Source organism: Seriola aureovittata, chromosome 11 (assembly GCF_021018895.1).
Source record: "Seriola aureovittata isolate HTS-2021-v1 ecotype China chromosome 11, ASM2101889v1, whole genome shotgun sequence".
In the NCBI taxonomy this organism is placed as follows: Eukaryota; Metazoa; Chordata; class Actinopteri; order Carangiformes; family Carangidae; genus Seriola; species Seriola aureovittata.
The window spans coordinates 5,561,814-5,581,633 of record NC_079374.1 but is presented as its reverse complement, the minus strand read 5'-3'; the positions used below and the strand labels follow the sequence as shown (position 1 = coordinate 5,581,633).

Below are 19,820 nucleotides of genomic sequence, written 5' to 3'. Positions count from 1 at the left end.
GACCACAGATGATCACAGATTTTAAAATTTCAGTGTAATATAGTGCGATGGAAAATTGTTCTAGTTAAGAAGAATGAAAAAAAAGGATGATTTAAAATTTAATCATTAAATTTTCCAACAGCGCAAAAAAAAAAAAAAAAGGTTTTAGCATCACAACAGTCTTTTTTACAGAATAGGGAGCAGCATAATTTAAACATTTGACTTGTCACTGTAGAAAAGGCTCAGGTGTTACTAACAACATTAACAATGGCTCTGTTCTATTCGAGTGTCCCGGTGAAGTCATGACAGTGTGACAGTGAACCTGCTTAAACAAAACCAGGACCCCGAAAACCCGGAGCAGCTGAATTTTATTATTTATACCTGTCCTTTTCTTACTGCGACATGTCAAAAATGTCTTCGGTGAGAAAGTTAAGTATTTCCAGGATTGAAAAATACACTATACAATACTGACTTTTTTTTTTTTTTCATACAATTTTTAGATTTCCCACTTGCAGGGCAATAACTGGTTTCAGTTCAACCTTCAAAGACTTGAAACTTTCACAGTGAACTATTTTAAAGTACTGTATGTCAATGCAGTTGCAAGCAGGCACTGTTTTTCTTGGTGATGTATTCAAGGACTCTGTCACAAACTTTGTTTTTTCCAAAACTCAAACCAGAAGATAAGAAAACATTGTGAAGCGAATAATATGGATCTATTCATAACAATCCCCTCCTGCAACTGAAGGACCAATAAGGTAAATCACAATAAATGGTATACATAGGTAATACATATGCTGAATTTTTAATTATTGGCTTACGATGTGCCACACCACTAATAACTATTTTCCTTTAATATCATTGTTATAGGCGCACAATGTAAACTTAACCACTTCTCCAACATGTGCTGTCAGACCGTGTAGGTTATAATTACCAGCGTGTGGCTGGTGTTGTCTATATATGTGTGTCATCGTGGCAAAATGTGGTTCTGGAGACACCTAGTGCAGGCGATTTGTGTACTTTTGCAGGTGTGCACATCTGCGGACAGATGTTTGTTAGTGCGACCGGTGTGATCCCATACAAGATGGTCTGTAATTATTATTCAGCATCGTAGAAAATATATCGTTCCGACATGCAGTTAATAAGCAACAAATATATACAGAATACAATATCTGACATTCATTTGTAATAACACTATTGATCATGCTGTGGGAAGTCACACAATATTGTGCCTGTCTTAAACACTATGTCATGTATTCAGTCTGATTTAGGAAAAATTCATTCCTGTTCTCAGCCTTTAAATCTTGAAGTGACTGGAGTGTTAAAGGTTTCAGAGAATACATCGAATGATGTCACAAACAAATACTGCGCTTCCAACCACAAGAAATGTCCCGACAATCACATCTCAGTGCTTCATTTTCACAAAAAGTAGCTTAAAACAAAAACATGACAAGAAACTGAATTAAAAACGGTACCTTCACATGATAGCTGCGTGTCTAACTGATCCAATACTTCACCTTTTGTAGCCAAATCTAATCAGCTGCAGCGAAGACATTGGCGGCACAATTACAATCTGGTGCTCTTCCCCCTTTTGTTCATTTGCACCTCATTAGATTTTTTCTTCATGTTGTCATCATCATCTTCCTCCTTCCCTGAGTCCTCCAGGTAAATCTTGTCCAGCTGATCGGGGTCGACGTAGGTGTAGAAGCAGGACATGATGGAGAAGATGATGAAGACGGCCAACAGCAGGCCGGCAAACAGCAGGAACTCTTTCCACTGTGACGACAAATAGAGTTAGCATGTGAACTGTGCTGGGTGGAGAAAGATTTAGTTCACTGCTGAGGTTTGCTGAACTCTAGAGAAGGAATGTTACAGGCATGTAATGTTTTATAGTAACAGGTTTTAGTAGATGTTTGTTTTATTTAAGACAAAGTCACAAAAAGGCCTTTTTAAGAGTTGAATGTCACATTTTCAGTTGTTACAGTGATTATAAGCAATGCAGGGATTTAAAAAGCTGAGAGTTATAACAAAAAAAAAACTACAAAGGAAAAGGAAGTTTTTCACAAATTATAAAAAACAAGACTAGGTCAAAACCTAGAGTATAGCTGGAGCAGCCATGGTCAAATCCTGATTTTATACCTGTGACTGCAACTGACAAAATTACCAAACACATAAATTAAAGTCAAAGACTGAGCTGTGATTTCAGCTATATTTACTTAATAAAACGATCGCTCGGAGAGAAAGTTAGAAGCGACACAATATCTTTCTTATTTTGTCTCTCACACAGCACGCAGCCTCCGTCTGGGATCCACAATAGTTTAGCCTTTATTTCCCTCAACTCCAGAATGTAACACTTTTATTTGAGGCACGTCTTTATTTCTAACTCCCTCCGCTTGATATGTATAATAGCTCATAGTGGCATTTTAGTACGAAGCCTCGTTTTCAGTCGCCCTCGTTTGCCATGTTAAAGTTACTGCGTTATGTGTTAATATAAACTCAACACTTACCTGTAACCATTTCAAATTTCAGCCATGTGCTAAGTTTATACCCAGTCTTGTCTGAAGAAAGTCTGTAGCTCTAGAATCTAAAATTAACCACACTGCAAGCTGTAAACACCCCCCTAACAGTGATGAAGCACTTGGCTGACCAGTGGTGGAAATATGATCAGTCAGTCAGACAATCAGTCAGTCAGTCAGGGACATTCCAGATTACAGGGCTGGTCCAGCTGTTGCGGTCCAGCCAAAAAGAAAACACACTTTCTCACTTACCCTTAGAAGGATAGAAACTCATGTATTTTTATTCGCAGCGCTCCAAGGATTCAATACTGACATTTAGAAAATTCTAATTTAACTCTAGGAACTATTTAGAGAGAGTAACCAGGTCATCCACAGTAACTGGATCTGGGAAGATGCACTGCTGATTAATGTTGAAGTTCAAATGAAGTTCATCTTCATTGTCTTGGGGTGCAAAAGATAACTTTGATAGATAAAAACAAAACTGCATGGCTGGATTCCACTGGAGGGAAGTGAGAAATGCGGCTTTTTGAACTGACACTTTACTGTGACTATTTACAACAAGTAATATTTCAGCCTTAAAAGTATTTCATACGAAAGGTCAGTTGACTGTGGTTTCAGTACAGTTTTTAATGTCTCCCATAATGCCCAATGAAATCATACCTGTTCCAGTCCCGCCCCCTCCGCCACGATCAACACGATCACATTCCCAAATGCAACAGTGAGCAGCCAGCCTGCCTGTAGGACTGACTTCATGTTGGCCGGAGCCTGGAGGCAACACAAATCCAGTGTGAGTAAAGAGCAAAGACATCAAGCAGCTTTGGGATCATACAATCTTTAGAGGTTCAGTGAAATGGCATATTACTTCCTAAACGTGACAAAATATTTCTGTTTTGTTATTTGGTGTGGGACATCAAACAGTCTTAAGTCTTAAACCAACAGGATAAAAGTTACAGAGACAAAAGGAGTTTAATTTAACAGAATAGGCACAACTGATTAACTATTGATTCCATGGGATCATCAAAGGCCTAAACCTCAATCATTTCACTCACACATTCAGTCCCTGTGGGCTTGAATTCTTGAAAATGTGATTATGTTATAATGAATTCCTTTCCAAAAAAAGTATCAAAATGGCCGTAGAAAGTTTTCAAACTACTTCAGTAGCATAATGCTATTCTCCACTGTCCATCTGTATGCTCAGTGTGTTTTAAACACTCATTTCTATGGATGTTTTGAAACCTTTTTGCTGAGAAATTGGGCGCCTGTTGGAATTCATTTAACAAAAAAGCTTTGCCTTGCACTGATCCAGGACAGAAAGCGTACAGACTATATAATCAGACGTTCATAGAGTTTCACATGCAGCTGAGTGAAGTATTATAATGTCAAACCTGTGAGTAGGAGAACTCCAGGCCTGTAATGGAGAACATGACCTCTCCAGCAGTTATGAGGACGTACTGGGGGATCTGCCAGGCAATGTGCACATCGTTGGCCTTCACATCTTCCATCCTGTCAGTCACAATTTTACCCAATTTCTGCCAAAGCAACACAGAGGTGATGTCATGAGTATGGAAGACTTTTAAAATCTTTGTATAAAATGCTATTTGCATGACAGGTGTCCTGACCTCAGTGAGTATGACGGTGTAGGAAGCTCCAAAGTCCAGAAGGCCCACGTCAAGATGAGAGCAATTCTCTGTCTGTGGGCTGCACGTGACATCTGAGTATCTACCCGGAGGCAGGAGGTGCATAAAGGATGACATGAATTAGAAAAGAACAAGAACACATGATTTGACTAGTACCGATCTACACTAAATTAAAAAGTCATATAACACATATTTAAATTATTTAATTGAGGTCTAATTGGGATTTACTTAAATCGCTGCAAAGTGGGAGTTAATGCAGGAATCCATGGTTCTGGAAGTAAAAGTCTTGTTCATTTTCTGCATGAATAACTTTGAACAACAACAACATGAACAACAGATCCTCTTGTTAAATGTAAAGGAAGTAAAGCAAGAATCCTCCAACCGAGACCGCAGTCAAGTCTCTAAACCTCGAGTTTCAAGTGTTCGAGTCCGAGTCCAAGTCTGAGTCGAGTCTCCGTTATCTGAGTCAGAGTCATCAAGGTCAAGTCTGAGTCGAGTTCCAAGATGGATTCCAGTGCTCCACTCTGGCACAGTCAAAGAGCAGATGCACAAATACAAAAGGTCTACACTGAACACAACTGTCAACATGAGTTGTACTCACTCTCCCCGGTCCACAGTCTTGTTAGCAGACATGCTGTAACCAGAGGGTACGTGGAAGGTCACATCTCCCACCGTCAGGTTTAGAGCTTCTGCTTGTGTGTTGAGGAACCTGTTCAATTTGAATTATAAGAACTCATGATCAAATGTAACCGATTAATCAAGTTGGTCAAGTCGACCTACGAGGAAATTTTTATTTTGAAGCCGAATTACATTCAAATTTAAATTATATTAAATATTTTACCTGAGAAGAGGATTCCCTTCTGTGTCTTTCATTATGAAGTCTTTCACCTGGATGACGAATAAAACACACAATAATATCTGAACTCATTTGTGCTGTTACACTCAGTGCCAATGGGGTTGAATATTATTAATAATCATAAATAATAATTGCCAGGAAAACAGTCAAATCAAACCTGATCGAATCACAACCACAACCAGATCCTTGGGTTTAAATAATACCCAAGGATCTTCACTTTACATTTTCAATTGTTCCTTATTTAGTCATGAATATTTAATACTATTAAAAAGACTTTGGAACCAATTTTCAGGGGCACTCACGAGTTTGCACCGGATCTCTTTACTTTCGGGGTACAGGATGAGACTGTAGGCCATTTCTTGTTCAAACATCAGGTTACACCTTGAAGTTGTTCCGTCTAAGGTGACTTCGATGATCAGTTCCTTGCTGGACGCCCCCAGTGGAAGCGTTTCATACTCAGGAGGGTCCTGACACAGAGACCAGGGAGTTAATGTTCAGGTTCTTTCACTGCTTGAAAATAATCTCTGACAAAAAGAGAATGAAATACAATATACTAAGCCTTAGATGATTTTTCTCTGTTGAACTAGTTTATTAATATTGTTTAGAGTATAGAACTATATAAACCTCATATTACATATTTCCTTAAATTAAGTTGTAAAATTTAACAGTTGAGCAAAGACAGAAAGAAGCGTCCTAATCTCCAAAATGTTTCTGTCGAACAGCTAGAGGCTCTGACAGTAGCTGGTAAACAACTTTAGCTTCGTGGGTTCATTAAAATGTAAATGCAAACTGTTAAGACAGACAAAACAAGTTTTAAATGTCTCAAGGGTTTTGCCAAAGACAAACACAAACAGCACATTCATCATGAGCCAACTGGCTTTTGTGTGCCTTGTTAATTGCTGTGCTTTTTTTTTTTGGTGTGTGTGTGTGTGTGTGTGTGTGTGTGTGTGTGTGTGTGTGTGTGTGTGTGTGTGTGTGTGTGTGTTATGGTACACTGGGTGCTTATAGTTTTATACTGTCCTTTGGATCTTATAAGCTATGTGTCTTTGTGATCCCTGTTTATTCCCTTCATATTTTTATTTTATCTCAGCGGTTAAATAAAGCTAATATTACTGAGTGAAGAGGTGATAAACTCTGCACACACTCTCCCACAAGACAAACACACTCTCACATTCTCAGACCTCTGGTAAATTTAGAGTCTAGACTTGTGTTTGAAATGCAAAAGCAGACAAAAAAAAAAACAGTATGAATTTGAGGAAGGCCTGGTCACTGGGAAATGTCTGCTGCCCTGCGTCCACACGGATAAAAAAAGTTGCTTTTCCCTCCTCCCATGTGATTACCTGACGGCATCGGATGGGGTCTGGAAACAGGTCGCTGCCAGGGATCTTCACACTGACATTACCTTCTACCAGGTTGAAGGCCTGCAGGAGACAGCTCCCTTCAGGTGCAGGATCCACCACAGTTTTCTATCAGATGGAGCGGAAAATTAGTATTATAGAAAGAAATTGCTATTATTGTATTACAAAGACTTATATAGCACTTTTTGTGGTTCACAGAGGTCTCACTTTTTTTGATATATTCAAACATTACATTGGGATTAAAACAGAAGAAATTAAGGATAAATGTAATTGTTCTTACAATACACATACACCTTTTTGTCTGGACCAAAGCAGTGGACCGACTGATGGACCAACATAGAGAACATGCCTGCAAGCTGCCAGCATGATTTCAAATTAACCTCATGAAGACAGCTCTAATTCCAGCTGCCAGCTGCTGAGAGTATGAGACATCAGACAAAAATAAATGGGGGGTGAGGTTGTGACAGTTTGTGTAGTAACCGAACCATGAGGACAGCTCAGTTTCTCCAGGATGTGTAGGATTTGTAGAAGTCAGTCTGTGTGCAGGTGTTTTCATGTGTTGTAGCTGCTCGATCTAAGCGTGTAAGTAAGCAATGGTTTTGGTGAGTGCCATTTAATCTCTGTAACGAGATGATTCATGATTGCTGCTCATACGCACCACGACGTTCACCTCCACCAGTGCGGCCGCGCAGAAGGCCAGCGCTGCAAAAATCATCCCCGTGGCCATTTTCCTCAGAGGCCTGGAGGGGCAGAGAGAGTCAGTGACAGACAGTCAACACTTTTATATACCCTTCACGACTATAGGCCCAGTGCGTGTTTACTGTTCTGAGAGTCAGGCTTTATCACTTTATAAATCAGTTGTGATTTCCACATCAGTGTCCTCACTGATCTGCCTGATAAGAGACTGCCTCACCACTTGTTTTGACCCAATGCCATCTGTTGCAAATGTGTCTTTTACAGCCTGAGCTATTCTATAAAAAACATGAATAAAATCATAAATTACGAAAGAGCTCTGCACTATTTGTGTGTGTGTGTGTGTGTGCAATCACATTTGAAAGTTGTTTTAGTTCAATTCTTCGGATGAATAAGTGCTGAAATGTGATCACTTATTTTTCAGTAAACTGTGGCAATCCATGGAAAATAAAAGTGCTGTGTGCTCCACATGCATGAATCAGCCACTCATCAGATTTACAATTGTAAATGTACAGTATGTTTGTGTACGTGCGGCGTATTGCTGGGGGATAAATTAAAGGTCACATGGCTCGTTTTCCCAGTTTAAGAGGCTTCTTAAATGCTCATGTCTGCAATAAAGGTGGACGTATCCAAAACAACAGGCTTCCACTCACGTGATGTTGATTCTGCAGAGGGCGACCAGCGGATATATGATGAGGTCAAAGATGGGCACAAAGACGAGAATCAGCAGAGCGTTCAACATCTACAACACCAGGGAAGGAACGAAAACACGCCGTTAAACGACTCCATAAAAAGCTCCGTAAAACTCGTAAAATCATAAAGGTTAAAGTTACACAAGAATAAAGAGACTAACAGGGGCTCTAATTCCATATCACCAGTGATGAGATGGCTGTGATAGACAGCTGTAAAAGTGTTTTCATGAGAATGACAGCATCACTCGCCAAATCAAACATCAGTCGTCTCTAGTGCACTATGGGAAATGTGTTGATGACAACATCCATTTATACCACGGACATGAAAAAATACATGTTTCTGGCTGGATGGCGGGTTCCTCATTTTGAGTATAAACCAGTTATACACTATAGTCCATATGTATTTGGACAGTAACACATTATTGTGTTGCACAGTGGTTCTCAAGGTGGGTTCCAGGGACCTCCAGGGGTCATTGAGGGGGTTTCCTGAAGGTCTCCAGCAAAAAGGGGAGAATTTTATAATATTTAATGTTTTCCATAAGTAACACAATGACAGAATGTAAGAATGTTGGTCATGGGTTTCAAACACTTTCTGTTATAAAATATCTAAAAGCAAAAACCCAATTGGACAAAATCAGGGACAAAATCTTATCACATGGGGGTCTGTGGTCTCATTCGTGTCAGTTTAAGGGTCCTGGATGTGAAAAGGTTTGAGGAGGATCAGAGGACTTGAAGTTAAACAATGACTATGAGGCAACACGGCTGACTTTGAGCTTTAGGGGTGTTTGAGGGTGTTTTCATCCATGCCAGCACAACTGGACTCTTTTCTTGTCATTGTCAGCCCTCCAGTTTTAGGATGACAATGATCCCACAGCGACAGATAAGGCAAACATTCACATCAGGAAGTACAATGTTCCTGACTGAAGTGACGATGGCTGCAGATGTCACCGAACATTTACGCATGATGCCTTTATTTAAGTTTATTTTTAACTTGTCCAATTCATTTAGGACTGTGTATAAACAGGCTGATGTGGATGTAAACAGCTTCAATCTAAAGCTCAAGTCAGCCTTTAACCTCGTAGCTATTTTTCTTTAGGACACGGCCACAACCACATACATGTCTTTCGAAAGAGTGTTTTATAACTGAGTGAAGAAAACGTAACCTGCCATCCCATACAGGACATCTTATGATTTTAGCACTTTGAAAAATACACAGCTCAGGTGAGACCATTGTTGGATTTTCAATCCTTATTTTATTCACTTTGGTACAGAGCTATTACATTTATTTTTTTTTATAACTCTGTTCTGCAGGACATTGGGTTTAAAATGAATCACTGTCCAAATACTTACAGAATGCAGTGTAGTTTAACCACGGCTCCAAACAAGTTAAACAATGAAAGTATGAGAGTTAACCAGACCCCACACACACACACACACACACACACACACACACACACACACACACGCATACGTACACACTTTAAAAAATGCTTCATCACAGCCACTTTGTTTTCTCAGGTTACTGGGCATGTTGCAGTATAAGTGAGATTGTACTAAGAGGCTTTTTTTAATAAAATTTGGAAAAGAATGAACTTTGACCCCTCATCATGAAGCTTCAATGAAGAGTTGGATGAAACTGATACAGAATATATTAGATATAGTCGGGGAAGAACTGGAGTTTAAGACGTTCAATCTTCTTTATTGTTCTCTTGTCATACATCGTTGCTTATGGACACAAAAACTAGATCCCACTGAGAAGAGGTGGAGCTGCACATACCTGCATCTGGTCGGGCTGAACATTGAAGGAATCTCCCTGTAATAAAACAACATCAATTGATCTGAGCAGGACAGCCACTTAAACTTTAACTTCGTAAATCTAAACCTGATAATAAGGCCATAAACTGATGGCATTTACTGAAATAAAGTGGCCGATCGTTACGAAGATCTGTTTTACAGGACCCACAAACTGATATCAAAGTGCAATAATAAAAGATGTTATCAGCTTTTTTCAACAGTGTTATTTCATGGAAGGAAACTCTTACAAAAGCCATGTTCATCCTCGTGGCTTGAAGTGTCCAACGGGAACCCTGCAACAGCGAAGAACACTGATTGTTAGTGTGTTTTCAGGCAACAACATGAACCGACTCGTTTTGTTTGTTTTCCTGACGAGGAACATTTGACTCACCTCCCGAGGAAGACGTGTGTTTGTTTTGACAGTTAGTTTAAGTTTTGAGTGAAGAACGAGTTCGGGGAGAATGAAATTCAGGAATGTTGATTGTGGCTTTGAGGCTTTCCATAATCAGAAGGTTGAGTTGAGTGTTGGCCAGAGTTGATAACAGATAGTTAAGGGACTGAATAAGAGAGCTATGACACCATGACCTTGACCTTGTGCTGACTGAGAAAAATGGTCACGTATGAACACAGTCAACAGGAACTGAACATGATACTTGATTCAACACTTAAAAACTCTTCATACTTTTTTTTTTACCAGTAAAATTAATCCGCCATCACCAAACCACATACTACACACTAAGAATAACAAAATAAAGCTCCCCTACGTCTCCAAATGTGTATGTGATTATAGCATCATTGACATTATTCTGAGGGCATTAAACTCTGTTCTTGCTTCTTATTTTTAAGGCCACAGTTTGACATTTTGGCAAATACGTTTAAAATCACATCAGCTGGCAGCCTGTTAGCTTAGCTCGGCATAAAGACTGGGAAGAGCTGTTGGACACAGCTGAACTATTGATCACATTAACATGACTCTTGATAAGTTGATAAGTCTCTTGTCTTCACGTACCTGCTGATCGAACAGAGCCCAGAACATCGGCAGCGGGATGTAGAGCACCAAAACCCGCAGCACCATCTTAATCTCCTGGATCAGACGCTTCTGTTAACACAAACCCGCACACCGGATGGATTATCAATACACCGAAAAACACCAACACAAACGCTCTTTTTTTGACCTTTCCAACGAAATTGTCAGGAAAAGTCCTTTTGTTACCGAGTACTTGTCCTCAGCCCAGTCCAGCCAGTGCTTCCTCTGGGGTTCATACTTCGCCCTCCTCCAGCGGTTTCTGATGGCAAACTGCACGCCAAAAGTAAATACCAGAGACAAAGGCAGAAACAGTGTAATTCATACCATTATTACGGCACAAAATGAATCTTTATAGTAAATAAACTTCAATAAATCATCTGATACGACTGGGGACAACCGGCCAGATTACTCACTCCAATGCAATTGCAGACTTCCAACAGGATGTTTCCCTGGGGAGGGTTCTTCTTGTACATCCCGCTGCCGACTATGAACACAACTACACAAGATGGATGAGGAGTTAGACTACAACTGGAGAAGTGAAGAAAAACTGTTTATGTTGGAAATGGATCAGCTGTTGTGCAAACAGTTTCTCCATTTGCCTCATATCAGCGCATAGTAATAACTCCACAGATTAAGCTGAGGTACGGTGCAGACAAAAGAGCAGAATTTAGCAGTAGTTTACCTTTTAAGGAAGTGTTTGCCCCTTTACACTGCCTTGAAAAAAAGGGGGTTCGGGGGTAATAAATTCTCACATGCTGTAAACACACTTCAGGCCTCTAAACGCTGAAGCCCCTCTCTCAAACTCGTCGCTGTGATCTGTGCACGGCCCCTCCAGTAGTAAAAGCACGGTTTGTTTTCACAGCGAGCGGGGCGAGCGAGCATGAATCACACACAAGGATCAGAGGTGACGGGGGATTCAGAGGCAGAGACAACTGACTGTCAGGACGTATGCTGAGGGGCTTTAATCAACAGGAAGCCCGACTGTACAAACATGTTCTCAGCATGCAGATCGCAGCCTGAACCGAGCTTAGACTCTGAAATGTGACAGTTAATTCAGACACTGATGGTTAAAATATTCAAATTAGGGCATCGCACTGCAGCCTGGTGTTTTTATTCATTTCCTGGAGGCAAACATTTTTGTTTTTCGTTTTATTTTTTTCTGAGAAAAATAAATGTTCTTTGGTGGCAGATTTGCATATTGCATCCATACAGCTTGCATACATTCACAGTAATCACTCCAGCAGCTACAGTATTTAGGGTTTAACTGATTTGATCCAGGACACTGATTGGACGGTAGCAGAGCTCCACTGATATAAACATTATCAGCTGATATTGGCTATAGCATTATCAATACCTCTTTTCACAGATAAGTAGAAACATAAGTGCGTAAATGTGTTATAGGCTGTATATTTTTACCCTCATTCGTCTTGAAGTGTAAAAGAATTTGACCAAACAATCCCAACTCCAGAGCTTTCAACCTCATCACATGGTCTTCATCAGAGGATGAAGTTTGCCAAGTTGTGATAAGAGATGGATCTTGAGATACACCTGTTTGACAACTGAGCAAATCCCACGAGGTGATGAAAACAGTGTGATACAGCTGAAAGCTCCAGAAAAAGCAAGCTGGCATTTTCATGTGTCTCGTTCTGACTAGGAATTATAATGATGTGATTTCCAGTTCAACATTTACTGCCTTCTTGACGTCTCATCTCTTTACTGTTACTCACTTACCGTTTTAATGTTTAGCAGGTCTAACGTTTACCATAGTCACCATCTTAGTTAGCATGCTAACATTAGTTCATTAGCACAAAACACAAAGTACAGAATGTCATTGAGAGTGTTATGTAGACACTACTGTGTAGGTGATGTAGGAGACATCTGATTGGATGTTGCAGGTGGATGAAGGCTCACCTAACGCCACGACCATCAGACCCGCAGGAACCCCGAAGGCCAGAGCGTAGCAGTCACCACCGAAACACTGCACATCACCTGCAGGAGCAAATCCAGCATTAACGCCATCAGCGCGCTGATGTCAGTCACACGGTGGACCCGCCAGGTTCCTCAACACTGTGACGGTGAATGCTCACCTCTCAGTATGGGTGTAATCACAGTCGACAGGAGGCTCCCAGCGTTGATTGACATGTAGAAAATGGAGAAGAATTTCTGCCTCTCGCTGACCTGGAGGTGACCAACAACAATCATCAGGGATTTTGTTTTTGCCTGAATCTTTGGTAAATACTAGATTTTGTAACGTGTAAGTCACTGCTGATTTCTGCTGAATCTTTCTTTTTCTTTTTTTCTTAACTCATTTCACAGAGAAGTTAAAAGCTAAACTGCTTTCATTTATTCCAACTACAGAGGGAAGTGCGGCGCCTCACGTTCTCCTCGTCAAACTGGTCTCCTCCAAACGCTGACACGCAGGGTTTGATTCCTCCGGTGCCGAAGGCTATGAATATCAGACCGACCATGGACAGAGCACTGCAACACAAACACACAGCTAATGCAGCTGGAATGGATATGGATATCAAGTGTCTATTCCCTCTAGCACTGAAAAGTCAAATCAAAGTCAACAAGCAAAAATGTGAGATATTTGCTGATTCCACTTTTCTTTTGGGTTTTTTTCTGTTTTATTTAATTGTAAATTAAACATCTTTGGACACTGACACTGATTCACTGCCCGCACCTCTGATATGCTGAGTGATTCAAAGTGAAATAAAAAAGGCTCAACCTGATGACAGACACCTCCAGCAGCACTGCCCTGTGGCCGTGGCTGCTCTGTATCAGCTGCAGATAACTTACATGTGCATGTTGTTGTTTCCCACAGTGGGAATGGCTCCGACCGACTTGACCACATGGCCGATCACATAGACAATGGAGAGGTAGATGATGGTCCTGTTGGGAGCAAACTGTGATTATGTGCATTCAGAGCTGCACTCTTGTTATTATACAAGATCCGTGTGTATGTTTGGTCGGAGTGATTCATCTCCACTAAGACGCTGTGTTACAGAATTTAAACAAAGCTCCCGGGTTGAATGACGTATTGCAAACAGACGCAAAATCTCAAAACCTCTGCACATAAAAGTAAAAACTATTCGCATGGCTTGGTATCACTGTGTTTAGTGAATTCGGGTGAGTTCATTTGGGGATGAAGGAGACGGGGGACTCACTTGAATTTTCCGAGCCAGGAGTCAGCGATGAGAGCTCCCAGTAAGGGCGTGAAATAGCAGAGGCTGCTGAAGGCGTGGTAGACGGCGGTGGAGAGGTCCTTGTCCCAGTGGAGGTAGGTGAGGAAGTAGAGCGTCAGCACCGCTGTCAACAGACACACGAGCATGAGCCCAATGCAAGGGACGGAAACTACCACAAAAAGACTGATCGCTCATTACATGTCAGCAACACCTTGACGACCGCGTATCAAGTTTATCAATCAAACTCCCAGTGTCCCATAATCCATCACTGGTCAAATCATTGTTGTCGATGCATGAAGTATTTGTGTTTAAGTGTATGAGTCACTGGGAGCCACATAACCTCTGTCCTGTTAGTGGGTTAGTCTTTACAAACTCATTCTTTTTTATTTATTCATTCATTCATTTATTAAGAGAATTTCAAAGGTTTCCAGATGCCAGATTTTGCAGGTTGAGTTTTGGGGGTATTTGTATAAAATGACGCACGAGACACGAGACAACCGAAAATTTTTCCGCTGTTTATCTTTGTTTTATTTCACTGTAAATTCGATACGTTTGGGTTTTTGACCCCGAGCTCTAAAGGAAACACAGATGGGCACATTTCACCATAAGTTTCAACCTGAGTTTTCAATCAACCTCATTGACAAACGATTTATATTCTGCATTTACAGATGTACTTTCTCAGTTACTAACATTTTAAACACAAGGCGTTTTCAGAAGAGAGGTCCAGTGCTAGATGCTGTATTTTACAATTAAATCATTCATAAAGAATATCAGTAGATAAATTGATAATGACAATCATTTGTAATGTGTCTGCTTAATGAATATTTCTTACAACTAAATATAAAATCAATCCACTTCATCTGGAACTGACGTGATTTAGCTGCTCAACAGGAAATTGTTTTTCTTGCGTGGCATGTTTACAATTGTGTGTGTGTGTGTGTGTGTGTGTGTGTGTGTGTGAAGCAACAGTAATGTGACAGACATGTGAGAAGAAGTGAGGTCATGTGAGGGGAAGATCCTTATCTTCCATTACAGGCTCTCTGTCATGTTGTTCTGCTGGACTCGCATCCTGTTCGCTGGTTTAACAAGCTGAGCATCGATGATCAATCGACTTTGTGTCAAGGACTTTTCACAGTGAAAAGACCCTAAAGCTACTCTGTCAATGTAGAGTCCTGTTGTTCAGGTCAAATCTATGCTTCCACATGATGTGCAGAAAAAAACAGAATCTTTTCTTACCTTTCATGCCATAGTAGGAGAAGCGTTCACAGAACTCATTCACCACTATGAAGCAGATGCTGGTCGGGTAATTGGTCCCACATAGTTTCTAGAAGAGGAAAAGTTTGTTCACAGGATGAGCATCAACCACAACTTACAGTATGTACATTATTAAAACAACCCCTCTGACAGTAAATCTATAATCCGTTATCTTATCTCTTTTATCTTGGTCAAATATTTTTTTTAAAACTTGCTGATCCAATCGATGGTTTCACCATCTGACCGAGATTCGATGAGTATTTGGCCGTGGAACGAGAGGAATGTGGCAGATACATACCTCCTGTTAGTCCGGCACTCATAAAATACTCCAGTTAATCATTGTGCAGATATAGAAGTTACACAAAACTTTAAGGCTTCTGATCATGATCATGCAAAAAGTCCAATATATGCTCATATTTCTTGCACAGACAACAAGTAACTGTAACAGATTATCAGTTTTCATCTGTTGTACCTACATTTCTACTGTTTACATTGGTTTTATTGTTGTAATTGTGTATTTGACTGAATTCTAGCTTTACATGTGTATTTTTCATTTTATGCAACTTTATGCTGCTGCTGAAGTAATTTTAATATGAGAAATTATACTTTTAACTTTTAATGACGTCTTTAACTTGCAGTTTTTCTGCAGACAAAGATTTTACTAATGAAGTTTATGCTAAAGAGTTCATATGTGATGCATTGCTACAGATGACACTATCCAACAGCACAACACCTGGAAAGAAAGTAGATTCATTTTCTTAGTTACGTTACAGAAATTAGGGAGAGTATAATGTGCAGCTTTCTCATGAGCCTTTCTCTTTTTCTTTTCTCTGTTATTTCTTTGTAGTATCTAAAGTGAAAGCTTCTCTTGTTCAATAGTAAATCATTAAAGCTAGTGTTGAAAACATCTGAAAGAGCCTGGCTCTCAAACGGACTGCAAATCCTGGCTGAGTGAATCTATTCGCAGGAATACTGATACTGTGTAAAATATTGACTGTGAAATGAATGAATGTTCCAAATAAAACAAAATGAAATGTCAAACAGATCTAGCTCCGGCTTCGGAGGTGAAGACCTGCTGCTTTTCCTTGTTTTCTATCATCAGTTCAAAATCTTTCAGACGTGATCTTGGGGGTTCCTGGAATTTGTTATGAGCGTTCAACACGTTTCTATTACCTCTGTTATCTCAGCTCAAGTTAATCTAAACATAATTAACAGATTATCCAGCAATGAAAATAATTAATTGCAGTATGTTCACTTATGAATAAATGAAACTTTAAAAAGAAAAAATCCTCACCTGAATATTCTCCCACTTTTAAAACCTGAGCACCGTTTGATGCTAAAATCATTAAGACGTGGATTGTTGGACTTTAACTTGTAATTGGCGGATGCATTGATCCGGCATTGGTGCAGCTCATCGATCCACATACAGTTTCTCTTTGTCATTATGGAAGTCAGTGTTTTCTCTGTCATGCAGACTCAGTTTTCTGAGCCACAACCATGTCTGGCCTCATGTTGCCTCATGTTGAAACACAGAGTTTCACACAGGGAGATGATTTTAAATCAGGGAAAAAGCAGGAAATGATACCGAAAAAAAGTTGGATCAATGCATCCCTGCTTGTCATGGGTTTTATACTGTGGAAATGCTACAAAAAAAAAAATTCCCACACCCCTGTAGCGGTAACCAGCTCGTGCACATACGGCGCCTTGGCTCGTGTTTGTCTCGGCTTTGTGACATCCGTCTCTGAGCTCTCTGCCTCCAGCTCCACTACAACGGAGGTGAATGTAATCACTCTCCACAGGGTCTCCACAAAGTAGCTACTTGGCAAATATGGAAATGTGTCGCGACAGAGAAGTGAGTGAACCGCATGCGTGATATGATCACAGCTGCTAAACGGAGCGTGAAGTCTTCCTCTGTCAGTGTCGCTCCAAGAAACAACCTGGAGGATTTCAAAGCAAAAGTGCGCGCACAGATTCTGCAAAGCTTCCTCTAGGGATGACAGGAATCAGTTGCGTGGGGTGAAAAGACAATTTGCTGTCACTATCCGTTCATCAGGATTACTTGTGGCTCTAACATCCCTCGCCTGGAGCCTCTTTCTTTTTTTCTTTTTCTTTTTTTCCTTTTGGATTTTAGATGATGCGCCTGTTGCATCATCCCACCACCAGTTTAATGTAAAGCCTCAGTGAGAAGTGTGTGCAGAGCAAAGATCCTAACTGTCTGACACTGCAACACACGGCATGCAGCGCTTGTCTGACTAAAAAAAAACTTTCACAAATCACTTTTAGAAAGACTTGAAGCGCCCTCCGCTCCCACGTGTCCACGCGTAAGTTCCAGCCAGACTCGGTGCGGTTTTTTTTTTTTTTTTTACACTACGATGGATTGAAATGATTTTTAAAAACTTTTCAACAACCAAAACACACATCTAAACAACTTGAACGACTCAGTCTATGCGCCACAAAAACTTTGCATATATTTACCTTGGTCATGTTGCCTTTAATGTGCTGCAGAGATTTGTGGATGTTTACTGCTGCATCGGGAGATCCTGACTGACATCCAAGTCCGTCCCACTCCTGCTCTGCTCTGCGAACCGACGGCACGAATGTAAAACCTCGATCACTTGTGCTTTTTAAAGCAGACTTAAAAGTTAATATTCCACCATAAAACCCCCCCAACTTGCTGCTTGAGGAACTGCAGTGCGCCTGCACAGACTTCACTTCTTGAGGGAGAGTCTCCAACCAAGACAACAACAAGAAAAAAGAAGATCACCCAGTGGGTGTTTTACATCTAGAAGCCGGGGTTTGTATTAACCCAGTTTATAGCAGGAGCAGGAGGTCCGTTAGTTGAAGTGAGTGTAGTGGAGCAGCAGCTTCTCTGGTTCTACAATAGAGTCTTTGTTGGACTCTCAGCCGCAGACCTGACTGTGATGAAGGCTCAAAGTGGCCTGTGACTGTTCGCCAAGCCGCCTAGTTTTCCTCGGAAGGATGACCCTGAAAGCATCACTGGTTGCGTTTTCATTCACTATGGGCAACATGCATTACCTCAGTGTGTGTGTGTGTGTGTGTGTGTGTGTGAGTGAGTGTGTGTGTGTGCGTGTGTGCATGAGTGTGGTGTGACAACTCACCTCTTATTCTGAAAAATACATTCTTTTCTTTAGTCATCTTCACTTGTGTCACTTTGTGTAATGGACAACACACGGCTCTGATGAGGAAGAATGCATATGAATAGCACATAATCTATTGTCACACTGCGTTGACTATGAAGTAATAATTTAATCATTAGTTGTGGTGTAAGTTCCAAATGAAACCTTCTGAAATCAGTTTTTATCAAGCATATAGGGTAAATACGGCATAAAAGTGTAGCTGGTTGCTAATTGTAGTTGAGTAAAAAAGTATTTTTTTCTGAACTGTAATGGAGTAGAAGTATAAAGTGACAGAAAACAGAAATACTTAAGTAAAGTAAAAGTAGTCCTATAGCGACATACGTTATATTTGTACATTTTAAAGTTAAATTTGACCACCAGTTGTAACTCTTTATATTCAGTCTTTCTTGACACCTTCATCATTTTTGCTCAGTGATACTTTGACTAGATCCCTTGTAGAGGAACCGCTCGACATTCAGCTCATCAGGACCCTAAAACATAAGACATCTGTATGGAAATTAACCACAAAGAGTTTGATATGGGATAGAGTAATAGAATAGAATAGAAGCAGTTCCAACCGTATCTCACCGTTATCAGTAGATGGAGATTTCTCAGGTGTCATGGCAACGGCTCAGGTGCTGTAACAAGTGGTCACATACAGGTGGATGGTGTAGTGCGTTACATGCAGCACCTGCAGGAAACACTCGACAAGAGACTGGAGAGAGAAACATTTGCTGTCAACTTCAGCTGTCTGTGAAAACCTAAAGAAAGCATCGAATGTGAAGAGGTCAAAGGTCATCGACCGGCGGTCAGCTGACAGTGCCAAAGACCAGGGCTGTAGCCAGGAGACGTGAGTCCAAGTTGCCAAGTGTCAACCCTCCACCCTAAGAAAGCCTGTGAAACCCTCCATGTTAATCCTTCACTTAGCTTTTCCATCAACTTCTCCTTCCACTTTATCATTCCCAAGGGGAAACTTGTCTCGCAGCCAGGTAAAACACAGAACACGGTCTCATATTTTCTTTCCTGCAAAATGTTCCACACGTTTTTACAAGACTCTCTGTAAAGTGCCAACTAAATTTTTTAGTTATAAAATAGTCCACAGAGAGTCTGTGACAACCGGAAACACTGCTTCATATTTTATAAACCGAACAGCAGATATTCAACCAGCGAAGTTCCTGGTAAATACGGCTGTCAAATAAATGTAGTTGCATAAAAGTACTAAAATAGTCAAACCTAAACATATATAGCCTAAAAATATCAACATCTTACATATCTAATTTATGTGCACGGTCAAATTCCCAGAAACAAAACTGCGCATGTGACTTCCATGTCAGAGACCGGGGTTAAAACCTGCCCTCGTATGACCACCTGATATCATGCGACTGAAGCTGCATGCTTATGTCATGTGATAATAATAAGAAATGAATTACAAAAATTCATCTGCTGATGACAACTGTGAAACGTGGTTGAAGTCAATGTCACACTTACAACTACAATTGGCACATAAACGGTGAGTCTGCGACACACACACGGCATCACTCTTGTGTTGGACGTCCTTTTACTCATTCTTCCAAAAAACAGAATGTTTCCTGTCATGACGCTGACTCAGATTGCTCAACATCTTTCTTGTGAACTGTTTTTTTTCTGTTAAGTTACACAGAAGTTTTTTTTTTTTTTTTAATCTTGCATGACTAA

At 40.4% G+C, this 19,820-nt stretch overlaps 1 protein-coding gene across 1 annotated transcript; it reads right to left on the bottom strand.

Moving 5' to 3' along the window:
• Positions 1 to 85: 85 nt before the first annotated feature.
• slc15a2 (solute carrier family 15 member 2) lies at positions 86 to 18,007 on the bottom strand. Its single transcript, XM_056390260.1, has 22 exons — positions 17,464 to 18,007; positions 14,971 to 15,058; positions 13,717 to 13,858; positions 13,349 to 13,441; positions 12,928 to 13,027; positions 12,637 to 12,727; positions 12,461 to 12,538; positions 10,963 to 11,045; positions 10,736 to 10,819; positions 10,532 to 10,621; positions 9,771 to 9,815; positions 9,506 to 9,541; positions 7,690 to 7,778; positions 7,002 to 7,083; positions 6,326 to 6,451; positions 5,288 to 5,452; positions 4,971 to 5,017; positions 4,731 to 4,838; positions 4,112 to 4,211; positions 3,878 to 4,021; positions 3,153 to 3,257; positions 86 to 1,752 (listed from the first exon to the last, which is right to left on the bottom strand). Exons 1-22 carry the CDS (start codon positions 17,470 to 17,472, stop codon positions 1,543 to 1,545), a joined length of 2,115 nt encoding a protein of 704 aa, XP_056246235.1. The 5' UTR covers positions 17,473 to 18,007; the 3' UTR covers positions 86 to 1,542.
• Positions 18,008 to 19,820: the final 1,813 nt, after the last annotated feature.

What these genes read in the sequence shown, in the direction of transcription:
- slc15a2 (XM_056390260.1), bottom strand. An exon ending in AAGTCTGCAATTGCATTGGA is followed by an intron (nt 10,820 to 10,962) that starts GTGAGTAATCTG and finishes TTTGGCGTGCAG; the next exon opens with TTTGCCATCAGAAACCGCTG. An exon ending in TTCAGCCCGACCAGATGCAG is followed by an intron (nt 7,779 to 9,505) that starts GTATGTGCAGCT and finishes CTGGTGTTGTAG; the next exon opens with ATGTTGAACGCTCTGCTGAT.